Consider the following 14,439-nt stretch of genomic DNA (forward strand, 5'->3'; position numbering starts at 1 on the left):
TTTTCTTAAGATTTGCTGGCTTTTATTGCTATTTAAAGTATGTAGCTTGTGCCTTTCTTTTCTTTTTGGCTCTTTGGCTGGCCAGTCTCACTCACCCACTGTCATTTCTTTAAATAGTGCCCCCTGGGTATCTACAGCTCTATCTCCAGTGTCTCTTCCAAGTACCGACCACCGCCCCACCCCCAGCCAAGCTGTCACTCATTAATTAACGAATACTTCCAGAGCCCCAATGGTCAGGTGCTGGAAACTCTGCCAGACGCTAGGGTTAGAGTGGTCCACAAGTCAGATGTGGTCCCTGCCATTGCTGAGTGGAGAAGACACACGGTCAACAAGTAAACAGTCTTGTTAAACCATCTCCCCTTTGTTAGGGGAGCACAGAGCAAGGAGCTCTAACCTTACTTTGGGAGCCTGAGAACATTGTCATTTAAGCTCAACCTGGAAAGACAGGTGGGAGTTAGCTGGACAAAGATGGGCGGGGTGGAAAATAAAGAGCATTCTAGCTGAGGAAAAGTGTATGTGAAGGCACTGAGGCAGGAGAAATGGGGACTGTTTGAGGCACTGAGAGATCATGTGGCTGGAGAGAAAAATGCAAAGTTAGTAACTAAATATTTCATAAGTATTCTCTCATTATCCATCACAGCCATCTTCGGGATTGATACTAATATCTGCATTTTACAGATGAGTAACTGGGGCAAAAAAGAGATTAAGTAAGCACTGGTTGCTCATTTGGCAAATAGTGGAGCTAGACTTCAAACCCAGGCCTTCTGATTGACAGCATCACCTGGCAAGCCCTCCCTTCCCTTCTGCCCACTCCATTTCCGTCCTCCCGTGGCCCATAGAGCTGTTTTTTTTAAAGCTAAGGCTTGATCATCTTATGCTTGTTCAGAAATCTTTGTGACTCTCAGTGTCTTCAGAATAAACTCTCAAGTTCTTCGTGGGAATTTCAAAGCCTGTAGTAATCTGGCCCCGCTTTATTTCTCTGCCTCCCGCCGCTGGGTGCCCCTCTGTGTAATGACCACATGGGTAGTCAGCTGCGTCCCCTAGCACACACATGTTCCCGCCCCTGTCTTTGTTGTGCCAGCAACATGGGCTTCCCTATTCCCCCTTTCTTGCCTCTTCAGGTCATTTGCACTGCCCCGGGACCCTACATTTCCCCAAGTTCCCCAAAGTGTTCCCCCTGCCCCCCTTAATTCGCAGGATTGAACTATATACTCTCTTTTCCGTGCATAGTTAATGAGGAGGCGGGGCGGTAGAAAGTGTGTGAACTTTGGAGTTCACACTTGTAACACACTTGTCTGCTCTCAGGTCTCCTCCTTGCAGGCTAAGTGTACCAGGCCAAGTTTCTCCATCTCTCTAAGCTTCCAATTCCTCATTTACAAAATGGGTATAATACTTACCTCGCAGGATTGGTGGATAAAGTAATTAGCCCAGTATCTAACATAGTAATCACTCAACAAATAACTGTTGTTATCATTGTTATTATAATTATGGAACTCACTATCAAGTGCCATGCAAGGAGAATTACATAAAGGGGTACTTTCTTGGGCCCCTTGGAATAAATATTATCCTTTCATTATATTCTCGAATATCATTCAGAATCATAATTGTATATGGTAGTAATAACAAAACATTCTTGAATATTAAATTAGCCTGGTTTGGGGGCACCTGGGTGGCTCAGTCGTTAAGCGTCTGCCTTCAGCTCAGGTCATGATCCCGGGGTCCTGGGATTGAGTACCGCATCGGCCTCCCTGCTTGGTGGGAAGCCTGCTTCTCCCTCTCCCACTCCCCCTGTTTGTGTTCCCTCTCTCGCTGTGTCCCTCTATCAAATAAATAAATAAAATCTTAAAAAAAAAAAATTAGCTTGGTTTCTTTTTTTTTTTTCTCTAGCCATGATAGAAGGAAATAAACAGATGAACATGGTTGGCCTCTTTCGACAGATAATTTCTAAAGAAGGAATCCCAGGACTTTACAGAGGCATCACTCCAAACTTCATGAAGGTGCTCCCCGCTGTGGGCATCAGTTATGTGGTTTATGAAAATATGAAGCAAACTTTAGGAGTATATCAGAAATGATGTTCAATTTTTTGCTTTAGCATGATTATTGAAATTTTCAACAATCTCCGGAGTGACTTTTTCTCCTAGAATTACAAGCCTGTGGCAAAAGAAGTCCTATATTTCTCACAAAAAAAGGAAGAGCATATCAATGATTACTTCAAACATTTGGGCTCAATTTTATATATACAGAAATGTCAAAAATCATAGTTTTGATAAACTCATACAATTTTGAAAAGGCCGCAAAAATTGTATTTTATCTTTTCTTATTAGTACCTTTCTACACATCTATGCCCTGAGTCCTAAATCTGAAAAAATGTATTGCTCGAATTAAATATGTTTTGTGTGGTAATTATAAATCATTAATCTTTATTTTGGTTGGTTCAAGTTTACGCCAGTTCCTTAATACTTAAATGTCTTTTTCTACAAAAGAAAATGATCAGAAAAACTTGAAACTTGAGTTGTTTTATGTATTTTGAATGTTTTTATAGACTTGTTAAAATTTCCTTGTAGAACCATTAATGGAAAATCATTGCATGAAAACATATCTTCCAGCAGCCAAGTAAGTATATGGCTTCTACCCTTATCTTTCTTGAAGCTGAATGAGAATGAACTTAAGTGGCAGAATTCCAGGGCATGCAAATACTCTAGTCCATTTGTATTTTTGTATAAGGAGGAGTGATGAAATAATATTTGTTTCAGTGGGCCTTTTTCCATTTTCCTTGCACTGTTATTTGGCTCCTGGAATGGCACACCGATTGTCAGTATATTGCTGTTAAATTATCAACACAAGGCAACTTATTTGAAAGCTTCTATTTATTCTGTCATCGCTTTGAAAAGCACCAAGAAACAAAACCCTCTTACTTATATCAGCTTCTTCAAAGCGTCTCTCTTGTCTTTGTCCTTTGTTTCCTACTTGGATCAGATTCTGTTTTAATCAGGAAAGCTTCTAGGGAGCAATCTTGGTAATCTGACATTTCTTAATTACATGAAGTAGGTTGATCATGGGTGAATGACATTTTCATTTCCCCCACATTGTTGAATTTGTTTGAACCTGCAGTTCTCAATTTGGACAGCACAAACCTAGGAGATTAGTGCATTTTAATAGCAGTATGTATTAATATTATGTATTAGGTACCTACGTTTAAATGAAGGGCCTAAGTCATAAACATATACATTCATATTCTCCCTTGCCCCAAGTTTTAGGAACATGTTACAATACAGAAAATTTATAATATTGTTGGCATATTTTTTATTTTACTAAAACATTTTTGTAGTCAACCATCTTGTTTTGATTTGTGTGATTAGGACTTAGACAGATATTTATTAGTTGAAGTTGTTCTGTAGCTTTTTAATTTCATTCCTAAACTCACATTTGATTTCTAGTGATTTCTGTTATAAATTGCCAACATTTTAGTGAAAATCCAGTGATGTAATAGGCACTTACTTTATTTGAACCTACCTCTTATATTTTCTGAACTAAAGAGAAATGTTGGAGTTGTGTTTGTGAAACATTATTCTAAAATATAGTTTTTAATACATTAGTTATGCCTGATAAATGTCTTGGTATTTTTATAATACCTGTGATAAACATGGGACTCTATTTTTTTCTTCAGGGTTGTTTATACTTTTGAGTAATCCAGAAATGACAATATTAAGGTACATGATTAGCTTTTTCTTTTCTTACCCGTAAGAATTATGGGATAAATGACTAGAGTTTCAAGCTACTGAAAAGCAGTCACTGTTCATTATGAATTTAAATTGTTTGCTCTTTAACATTATAAGGTATGAATGTGATTTATCCATGCATCTTGTATCTTTTGAAAAAATCATCTTGTGTCTTTCAAAAAGAGCCCAGAGTTGAAGATGTTTATTTCCAGTATTACTGCATATGTACTTTCCATTTATATTAAAAAAGCTATATATTTGTTTTAAAAATGACTTGTTTCCTCATTTGAAAAAAAATAGGCCACACACACACACAAGAAAACCCCCCCAAAAAACTGTATCATATAGCTTCTATCCTTGTCAGCAGTTTGAATAATCATTTTCACATCTGACTCCTGAACAACGACAGCAGTTGTCTCTGTCATACATTTTGGCATAAAATAATGTTTTTCCTGATGTCCAAATTCCACATTTACTAGTTAGGTTTACACCCCCGGGGGTTCACAGTGTCAGGGAGAATTCAAATCCAGGGATTTCTTGACACAACTTGGTGGAGTATCGGTTCGTCTAGAAGCTGTGGGAAGCAAAGCTAAGTAAGTTTCTTGTTAAGTGATTGGACAATTTTTTTTTTTTTTACAATGCAGATTACAATTAAATACAAAATCTGGTTTAAAAAAATAAAAATAATAAAAGTAAGACTGCAAAGAAATTTCTGCGTTCCAACTCAAATGCCAGCCCGATGCCAGGAAGAAACATAATCACCATGCTGTCCGGGGCCCTTTGTTAGCAATATGCTGCTGGGTTTATTTCTCAGTCTTGTATCCACACCAAGAGAATAATCTTCATGCAAACAGGGATCGTATACTATGCTATTTTGTTCTTTGAGCTGTATATCAGGGCACGTGTATAAAAGTGTGGCGTGGTTTCCCTCTCCCCGGATAGGAATGTTATCAGCCCTTTTTTAAAAAAAATTTTTTTTTAATTTTTTTTAATTTATTCATGAAAGTCAGAGAGAGAGAGAGGCAGAGGCAGAGGGAGAGAAGCAGGCTCTGCACTGAGCAGGGAGCCCGATGCGGGACTCGATCCCAGGACCCTGGGATCATGACCTGAGCCGAAGGCAGACGCTTAACCATCTGAGCCACCCAGGCGCCCCTGTTATCAGCCCTTTTGTTATCGTGGAATCTGTTGTGGTGGTTGAGATGTGCACCACAGGAGGATGGGTATTTGTGGAGAGGAGCAAGCAGCAACCCTCCTGTCCCTGCTTTGCCGTATCCCCTTGTTGGGAGAAGCATGGAGTGGGCTGAGCTCGTTTAGACTGCTGTCGGGGAGAGCGTGCCCTGCCATGTTCCACCTGCTTTCTCCCTCCCGTGCAGGACAGAGCTGAGCTGAAGTCCAAGCTGTCCCAGCCTGGACCCACTGCTGCCTTCCGGCCCCAGTGTGATTGAAGATGCCCGTTCACAGTCCTGTGGCTGGTGTTGGACATGGTTTTTTGTTCTTTGTGAGTTTTGTTTTTTGTGGGTTTTTTTATTTTTATTTTTTTACCAAATGTGCATGTTCCCTGGTTGTCAGTGGGCCCCCTGGCCATATACTCAGCTGCTCGGCCACAGCCACTGCAACCCTGTTTGCTGTGAAAACAGAAGTACCCATTTATTCCATAAGAACATATGTGCTCATTTTTCATTTCGGTAAAGTATTTATTAAACACCTACTTGGGGGCGCCTGGGTGGCTCAGTTGGTTCAGCGACTGCCTTCGGCTCAGGTCATGATCCTGGAGTCCCTGGATCGAGTCCCGCATCGGGCTCCCTGCTCGGCAGGGAGTCTGCTTCTCCCTCTGGCCCTCCCCCCTCTCATGTGCTCTCTCTCATTCTCTCTCTCTCAAATAAATAAATAAAATCTTTAAAAAAAATAAAAAAAAAATAAACACCTACTTGGTGTCAGACACATTTAGGGACTGAGGACAGCATTGAACAAAAGACACAGTACCTTTCCTCATGGAGATTCCTTAGAGGGAAGAGACAGACAAGACACACAATGAGTAAAATACGTGATACTGTAAATGGCGGTAAGTGCAGAAGGCAGTGCTGGGAAGGTGCTATTTGAGTAAAGACCCAAAGGAGGTACGGGAATGGGCCATACTAATGTCTGGAGAGGGCATTTCAGGCAGAGGAGGTGCAGGTACAGGCCCCGTGTTTGGCTGGAGTGGAGCGGGGCCGGCAAGGGCGGGGAGGGTGTGAGCAGTGCAACCCCAGGAAGCGTATCAGCTGAGCCTTCCTCCGTTTCTCAGTCTCCAGGACTCCAGGACAAGGTAAATGTCTCTCCTCTGGGCGTGGGGCTTTCTTCTTGGAAATGTTGGAAGACACCTGCCGTTTCTGGTAACCTTCACGTCCATCCGCACAGTTGTCCCCACCGCAGTCCCAGCACACTGGCCCCTTCCCCAGGTAACATGTCTGCTGGCTGCTGTATATCTCTCCCTCTCCAGGGAGAATTTTACTTTTTTTTTTTTTTTTGAGAATTTGAATTAAAAAAAAACTAGAGACCTTAAAATCTTTCTAGATATTTTCCTGAGAATAACAGAGAACCTCAATCTCAGCAAACCAGCAAGGCTGTAATTCTCTTCACATCCTTCTCTGACCACCCTATATCTGCCCAGGGTTGGTTGGTTTGTTTATAATTTATACAAGTTGTACAATATTGGAAACAGTCCTTTTATTTATTTTTTGTTGGTTGATACTGTCCTGGTTTGGATTCACTTCCACAAACTCAAGGTAACAGTAACAAAGGAGTGATCTGTATTTTGTTACTCCTGAAAGAGGAGCTGATCTGGCCAGGGATTTTAAAACCATTCTGAAGTACTCTTCAAACTTTAACTTACCACACACCCTTGGTATTCGCTCATCAGCCATGTTTTCCAAGAGTTTATACTCATCTCTTTATACAAGTTCTACAACGCAGTCATGACCGTGAGCTCAGGATGAGTTAGCGCAAATTCCAGCCCCTATAATCAGTGTGGGCTGTAGGTATGCATCAGTCATCCCGCATAGGAGGTGCACACATGAATCTTAGAACACCAACAGGGTTGTGCAAAAAATGTGACATTCCCTAATTTTCTTTGTATCAGCTTAAATCCAGCTGGAAACTCCTTTACCACTCAGTGTTGTGCCAATGATCTGGGGTCTTGGCACCTCTGGATGCCGGTCATGGTATTCAGCTGTGCCATGCTTGGCATGGGAGTAGGTGGGAACACGTGGGCCATCTGTACTTGGGGTCTGGCCTTTCCATTCTGAAGGGGTGAAAAGCCGAATGTAAATCTCTCTTAACCCTGGGACCCACCAACCTTTATCTCCCTCCCAAACTCTGGGTTTGCCTCTTTTTCTCTTTGCTCTTAGAAGCATTCATCTTTTCCTCCCCCTAGGGACCCTGGCATCCTTTCTGTAGGTAACTTAGATGTTTGCAAACGAGAGAAGAGACTAATTGAAAGTGACTTCTGTTTTCTGCTTTTAAAACTCACTCAGAGAGGGGCGCCTGGGGGGCTCAGTCAGTTGGGCGTCTGACTCTTGGTTTGGCTCAGGTTGTGATCTCAGGGTTGTGATCTCGGGGTTGTGGAATGGAGCCCCGTGTTGCGCTCTGCACTCAGTGCAGTGTCTGCCTGTCTCTCTCCCTCCTCCCTTCTGCTCACATGCAGGCGTGCTCTCTCTTTAATAAATAAAATCTTTAACAAAATTAAAATAAAATCACTCAGGGAAGGAAATGCTAAAGGCTTACCGCCTTGCCTGAAGTGAGATGAAAGGGAACATATAGGGGAATAAAAACAAATTAGTATTTCACTAAGTTATCCTGTTACAGGCTCTCAAGCTGCCTCCTGTCCGTTGGCGCTCTGTCTCAGGAGTAAGCCTCATTGTGCTATGAAGCAGGGGGCTCTGAAACACCACATTGTTTCCCCTACTGAATCTCTAAATCCCTAAAGCTTTATTAATGTACAGCAATGTAGCTACATAGCTAGGCAGTTCAGTAAACAATGTCTAAATGGAAAAGTCAGCAATGTCATCAAGAGTGAACACTTTCCAAGGGCTTGGGAGGAGGTAGGAAATAGAGGGAAAAATTAGTTGAAATGTGGAAAAGAATAACTTGGAGTCTAGAATTGTTTCTGAATCTTCTGTTTTGGATAATATAGGGAATACGGATGATAAGGGGCAAGTGTAGAACTATAGGTAGTATTAATGAGTCAGGTGCTTGAGAGTTTTACAGTAGAAGAATCTGGAAGAAAACTAAAGGTGAAGAATTTTTAAAGTCTATCCACTTGTGATCTTTGTTCTTCTGATATTGTTCTCTTTCCACTTTACTATTTGTTAAGATGTTCCTCCTGGAGAGAAATGAGAAAAGCTTCTGTAAGGTAATAAACTATGTTAAGGAGAGGAAGGAGTCAGTAGACAATTGAAAAATTTTGTTGTAGTTTGGAGATTTTGCCTATTTATGCACATTTGACTAATAAAAATGTATGACTATTATTTTAGAGAATTTTGAACAGAGATTATGGGAGACTTTCCTCTCTATGCCAAGTCTTAATAATTCACTTCTTCTTCATATAAGGCATGATGAGCAGAAAGATTCAGAACATTAAGAGACATACATTAGTCAAAAGGGTTATTCAGCAAAGTTTTTCCTATTTTTTTTTTTTTAAGGATTTTACATATTTATTTGAGAGAGAGCAAGCATGAGCAGGGCGAGGGGCAGAGAGAGAAGCAGACTCCTAACTGAGCAGGGAGCCAGATGTGCGGCTCAATCCCAGGACCCTGGAATCATGACCTGAGCCAAAGGCAGGCGCTTAACCAACTGAGCCACCCAGGTGCCCCCTATTTTTTTTTTTTTCATGGTACGATCAGGTGGTAACTGCTGGTGAGGTATTCCCTCCCCTTTTCAGAATTCCCCACAGTGGAGTTCCCCTGGGTCAGGAGCCCTGGGCAGAAGACGCATGAGAGGTTGATTCGGTACAACTCTGTGGACGGGCCCTTAGGCTAAGAAGTGAACTGACATCCTTGTTCATAACTGATAATTGCTCATGATGTTATTCAATTATAGATTTGCCTATTTGGAGCGCCAAAGACCATAAGTATGGTTCTCTAATACAGGCGTTGCAACTATCAAGCATGCATAATTTCCGAGAGAGAGAGAGAGAGGGGAGAGAGAAGATAGATTTATGACTTTTGCAGCCCATCTCATGCCTTCCTTTGTTGAACTATATAAATTATCTCTTTGGAAATAAATAGCACCGGCTTTGGGAACACTAATACAATCAATCTCTTCCTGGATGGATGGATAGTCACATGACAAATGGCCAAGAGCCTCAGCCCAGATGTCGTATTTTCCAAGGATTTCTTGCCAGAGTCTACCCTTTGCTTTACTGACTGCAAACAGAAGACTTACAAAACTCTAGTTTCTATCATCCAATGCAAAATGAAATAGGAAGACTGTTTTTTTGCCTGTTGTGACAATAACACAGGACCAGTAAAATAATGACACCAGGCTTACAACAGCAAGGCTTTGAAGGTGCTGGTCATGGGAATTTTTTCTACAGCAGTCTCGTGACCACCATTTAAAAGGCATAAACTGGGGCGCCTGAGTGGCTCAGTCTGTTGAGCGTCTGCCTTCCGCTCCGGTCGTGATCCCAGTGGGATTGAGCCCCACATTGGGCTCCCTGCTCAGCATGGAGCCTGCTTCTCCCTCTGCCTCTACCCCTGCTTGTGTTCTCTCTCTCTTCCTGTCAGATAAATAAACAAATAAAATCTTTTAAAAAAGTATAAATTGTTTAAACCCAATTTTTTGTTTAATTTTCAACACCATGGTCTATCTTGTATTAATTTTTCACATAGTCCCAGATAAGATTGTTAAATTTCAGTTGATCCGGATTATGATGATATACAAACTGAGGTAGGGCCAAGTTTACCTCAGCCTGTTGGGTCCAAAGATTATACTCCTGACTCACATAAATTTTAATCCAAATACTATATGCTCCTTCTGAGAGATGTTATTTTTTTTTTTTTCCCCAGACAATAGAATGGTGCCTCTAATTGGAGGATGGGGATGTCTCTGCATCCTTGTTGACTGCGGCTCTCACAGGGATACTGACAGCTTTGGTTGGCTAAATTAAATGGATGCACATAATTGCCAATCTAGTGTTAGGATGCACTGTCCAGGCTCCCCCCACTGTCCGGAGTCATCCACTGCAGTGCATATTTCCGTTGAGAGCAAAGGCAGGTATTTTTATTGAACCTCCTGGACTTCCAAAGTGAGCCAAGAATTATGTAAATCATGCTGATTACATATGGAATATATGCACAGCAAGTGTCCCCTTATCTATCTGTGGTTTCGCTTTCCGCAGTTTCAGTTGCGCGGTTGGCCGTGGTCCCGGAGTAGATGATCCTTTTTCTGACAAATCGTAAGAAGGTCAATAAGTAGTCTAACTCGACGTCACAATGCCTACGTCATTCACCTCACTTCATCTCAGCAGCAGGGTTTTTATTCTCTCACATCATCACAAGAAGGGTGAGTATAGTCCAATGAGATATTTTTATAAAGAGACCACATTCACATAACTTGTGTTACAGTATATTGTTATAATTGTCCTATTTTATTATTGGTTATTGTTAATGCCTTATTGTGCCTAATTTATAAATTAAACTTTACCACATGTACGTACATATAGAAAAGAAAAAACAGTATAAATAGGGTTTGGTACGATCCCAGCATCCACTGAGGGTCTTGGAACATAACCCCTGTGGACAAGAGGGATCTATTGTAATGCAGATTAATGAGGACGTTACGTATTTAATTGCTTGGAAGAAAAAAAGTGAACTAATATTTATAAGAATCACATTTAGACATTGTAACTTCTTAAGCAGGTCTTAGACTCATTGAGTCTTTGTAAGTAATATTTTTTTACACAGCCTGATTGGTGTATAATTGAGATACAATAAACTGCACATATTTAAAGTGTATAATTTGATGAGTTTTGACATATGTGTATCCCTATGAACACAATCAAGGTGATGAGCATACCATCAGCCTTAAAAATTTCCTCCTCCGCTAGGAAACCACTGATCTTCTTTCCTGCTATCACTGTAGATTAGCTTGCATTTTATAAATTTCACATAAATGTCTGGCTTCTTTGACTGCAGACTGCTTCCTCTGTGTTGCTGCATGTACTAATAGTCCCTTCCTTTTTCTTGCTGAGCAGTATTCCATTGTAGGGCTATTCTACAGTTTGTTTATGGACACTGACCTGTTGATGGTTGTTAGAGTGGTTTCCAGCTATTACAAATAAAGCTGCTATGAACATTCATGTACAAGCTTTGTATGGACATATGTTTTTATTTCTCTTGGGTAAATGCCTAGGGGTGGCATGGCTGGATCATCTGGTAGCGTATGTTTAACTTTTTATAAATTGCCAAACTGTTTACCAAAGTTTTCATACTATTTTATATTCCCATCAGTGAGAGTCCTAGTTACTCCACATTCTTTTTTTTTTCTTTAAGATTTTATTTATTTATTTGAGAGAGAGAGAGTGAGAGAGCATGAGCGAGGAGCATGAGGGAGGAGAGGGAGAAGCAGACTCCCTGCTGAGCAGGGAGCAGGACGTTGGGGTGGATCCCAGGACCCTGGGATCATGATCTGAGCCAAAGGCAGACACTTAACCAGCTGAGCCCCCCAGGAGCCCCGTTACTCCACATTCTTGACTTGTGGCCAGTCTTTTAAAATTTTAACCATTCTAATAGTAGTGCCGTCTTCTTGTGGTTTTAATTGATATTTCCCTAATGACTAATGATGTTGAGCATTTTCTTTCTTATGTGCTTTTTTTTTTTTTTGCCACTAGTTTTTTGCCACTATATTTATGGGTGTATACCTAAGTCAAGATTAAGAAACTATGTTTCATTTTTTTGAGCTATTTCTTCAGGTCTTTTGACCATTTTTTTTTAAATTGTTTGCTTATTATTGAATAGTGAGAGTTCCTTATATATTCTGCGTAGAAGTCCTTTATCAGATATATATGTTTGCAAGTATTTTCTCCCAGTCTGATGCTTGTCTTTTCATTTTCATAGCTGTGTCTTTGGAGAACAGTTTCTAATTTTGATGTAGTCCAGGTTATCAATTTGTTAAGTTTTAAATTTTGATGTAATCCAATTTATTAATTTGTTCTTTATGAATGATAGTATTGTATCTAAGAAACCTTTGCTTAAAGTCACAAAAATTTTCTACTGTGTTTGCTCCTAGAAGCTTTGTAGTTTAAAGGCCTTTAAATTTAGGTCTGTGATCTGTTTTTGAGTTAATTTTTGAATATGGTGCAAGGTGTGGATTGAAGTTCGTGCTTTTGCAAATGGATATTCAATTGTTCTCATACCATTTGTTGAAAGAACTATTTTTTCTTTACTGAATAGACTTTGTACCTTGTTGAAAATTATTTGTCTATAGATATGTGCTTCTGTTGTTGGACTCTGTTCTGTTGATCTACTCGTGTATTTTATTTATTTATTTATTTTTATTTTTTTAAAGATTTTATTTATTTAATTGACAGAGAGAGAGAGAAAGAGACAGTGAGAGAGGGAACACAAGCAGGGGGGAGTGGGAGAGGGAGAAGCAGGCTTCCCGCTGAGCAGGGAGCCCGATGCAGGGCTCGATCCCAGGACCCTGGGATCATGACCTGAGCCGAAGGCAGGTGCTTAACCGACTGAGCCACTCAGGCTCCCCTACCTGTCTATTTTAAATCAGCATGACACTGTCTTTATTACTGTGGCTTTGTAAATCTTGAAATCAAGTACGGTAAATCATCCAACTTTGTTCTTCTTTTTCAAGGTTGATTTGGCTATTTTAGGTCCTTTGCATTACCATATAAATTTTGGAATTAGCTTCTCAATGTCTATAATAAAGCCTGTGGGAAATTTGATTGGGGGTTATATGGAATCTATTAATTTGGGGAGAAATGACATTTTTTTTGACCCATGAAGAAGGTATACCTTTCCATGTATTAATTTAAAAAATTTCTCCCAATAGTGTTTTGTAGTGTGATAGCTTCTCTAGGTGCCCGCAGCTGCAGCTGGTTTGATGCCGTACCCTTTCCTGGCTTCCTTCCCTGTCTCATCTTAACTTCCCCATCCTGCCCAGGAACCCTTACCTCGTGGTCTGCTTTGGAGGGAACCCAAACCGAAACAGTCCACCACCAGTAGATCCGGACACAGCAGCAAACACGTTTTATTTCGAGATTATGGAGGAACATAGCAGAAGAAGCATCTAACAGACTGACAAGTAGTTACTTCTAGGGAACAGGACTAGAGTAGGAAGGGGTAGAACAGAGGACTGATGTCTTCAAATAGGTACCTGTCCATGTGCTACTTTATTTTTTGACAGGAAGTAGGATTTATTGGTGGGCGTGAATAGGGAGGGAGCAGTGCCGAGGTTCTCATGAGTGCAGAGCCCTCCATTTGTCCAAGGGGCCAGGATTAGGGATGTATTTTTTTTTTTTTAAAGATTATTTATTTATTTGAGAGAGAGAGAATGAGATGAGAACACATGAGAGGGGATAGGGTCAGAGGGCAAAGCAGACTCCCTGCCGAGCAGGGAGCCCGATGCGGGACTCGATCCAGGGACTCCAGGATCATGACCTGAGCCGAAGGCAGATGCTTAACCGACTGAGCCACCCAGGCACCCTAGGGATGTATTTGACCCCATAGCCATCTGGGATGAGCCGCTTCAAATTCGTCTGCATTAAATTTAGTAAAGCCCCACTTCTTGGAGATATGGATCTTCTGGTGGCCAGGGAACTTGAACTTGGCCCTGTGCAGGGCCTCAATCACATGCTTCTTGTTCTGTGGCTTGGTACGGATGGACATGATGACTTGGCCAATGTGGACGCTGGCCACTGTGCCCTGGGGCTTTCCAAAGGCACCCCGCGTACCTGTCTGCAGCCTAGATTGGAGATAGCATGAGGTCAGACCTCAGTGTCCACTGGAAGAGCTGTCTCCAAGGTCCCTTTGGGCAACCCATACAATCAACAGGCTGCATACACTACCAAGGAGGCTCCTGTTTGCAGCCATGGCACACGGGGCCCCCATGGAGAAAGAGCACACTTGGCTTAATTGGTTGCAGACATGTGCTACTTTAATATAAATTTAAAACAAGCATTTAAAACATAAAGCGAACTAGAATAGTGTGACAAATGGAATCAAAAGAAGAGAGCACAAACATATCTGCATAGCCTGGCCTGGGATCCAGCTCCCAATCCCTTAACTTTATTTGAACATGTCAATCATTTTTGAGTGGCAGCCATAAACTGGGATAAGTTATTGCATGGGTATGAAGAGCTGAAAAATGCTCTCTGTGCAGAAAATTCACAAGTACAACTTTAATCATAATAATGGGGGATAAGTATACTTCGCACCTTGTGTTTTCACCGTGTAGGAAAAGACACACAGAATACAATTGGTAATCACTGTGGCAATGGGAGGGGATTTGTTAAGTAAAAACACTCCGTGTACTTCATGAGGCACTACTTGATGAAGGGGTTTTATGTAGGGCGCCACTGTGTAGTTTTCATTTATAGGAAGGAACGTTTTGTGTCTGGGGTTTGGCATATTGTTTGTAGCTGGGGCTGGGTAGTCTATGGATAGTACACCATGTCCCGAATGGACGTTATGGCTCCAGGACTCCATTTACAGAAGCGGTTCTCGACAGC

The 14,439-nt window shown here is 41.2% G+C and overlaps 1 protein-coding gene and 1 non-coding gene across 2 annotated transcripts in view; one reads left to right on the forward strand and one right to left on the reverse strand.

The window, feature by feature from the left end:
* The window catches only part of LOC123859313 (mitochondrial adenyl nucleotide antiporter SLC25A24), a 51,538-nt gene extending 47,671 nt beyond the window's left edge, over nt 1–3,867 (forward strand). Inside the window, exon 10 of the mRNA XM_045897074.3 lies at nt 1,888–3,867. Coding sequence (XP_045753030.1) covers nt 1,888–2,072 — 185 coding nt within the window. The 3' untranslated portion in view covers nt 2,073–3,867. The remainder of the gene's footprint in view (nt 1–1,887) is intronic.
* A 9,852-nt stretch (nt 3,868–13,719) lies between these two features.
* Nucleotides 13,720–13,853, reverse strand: LOC123860699 (small nucleolar RNA SNORA70). Its single transcript, XR_006794817.1, has one exon. It is a non-coding gene; the product is annotated as a small nucleolar RNA SNORA70 (small nucleolar RNA).
* Nucleotides 13,854–14,439: the final 586 nt, after the last annotated feature.

Source organism: Mirounga angustirostris, unplaced genomic scaffold (assembly GCF_029215605.1).
Source record: "Mirounga angustirostris isolate CCGP_5_RB_7025 unplaced genomic scaffold, mMirAng1.0.hap1 SCAF_4, whole genome shotgun sequence".
NCBI classification, from domain to species: Eukaryota; Metazoa; Chordata; class Mammalia; order Carnivora; family Phocidae; genus Mirounga; species Mirounga angustirostris.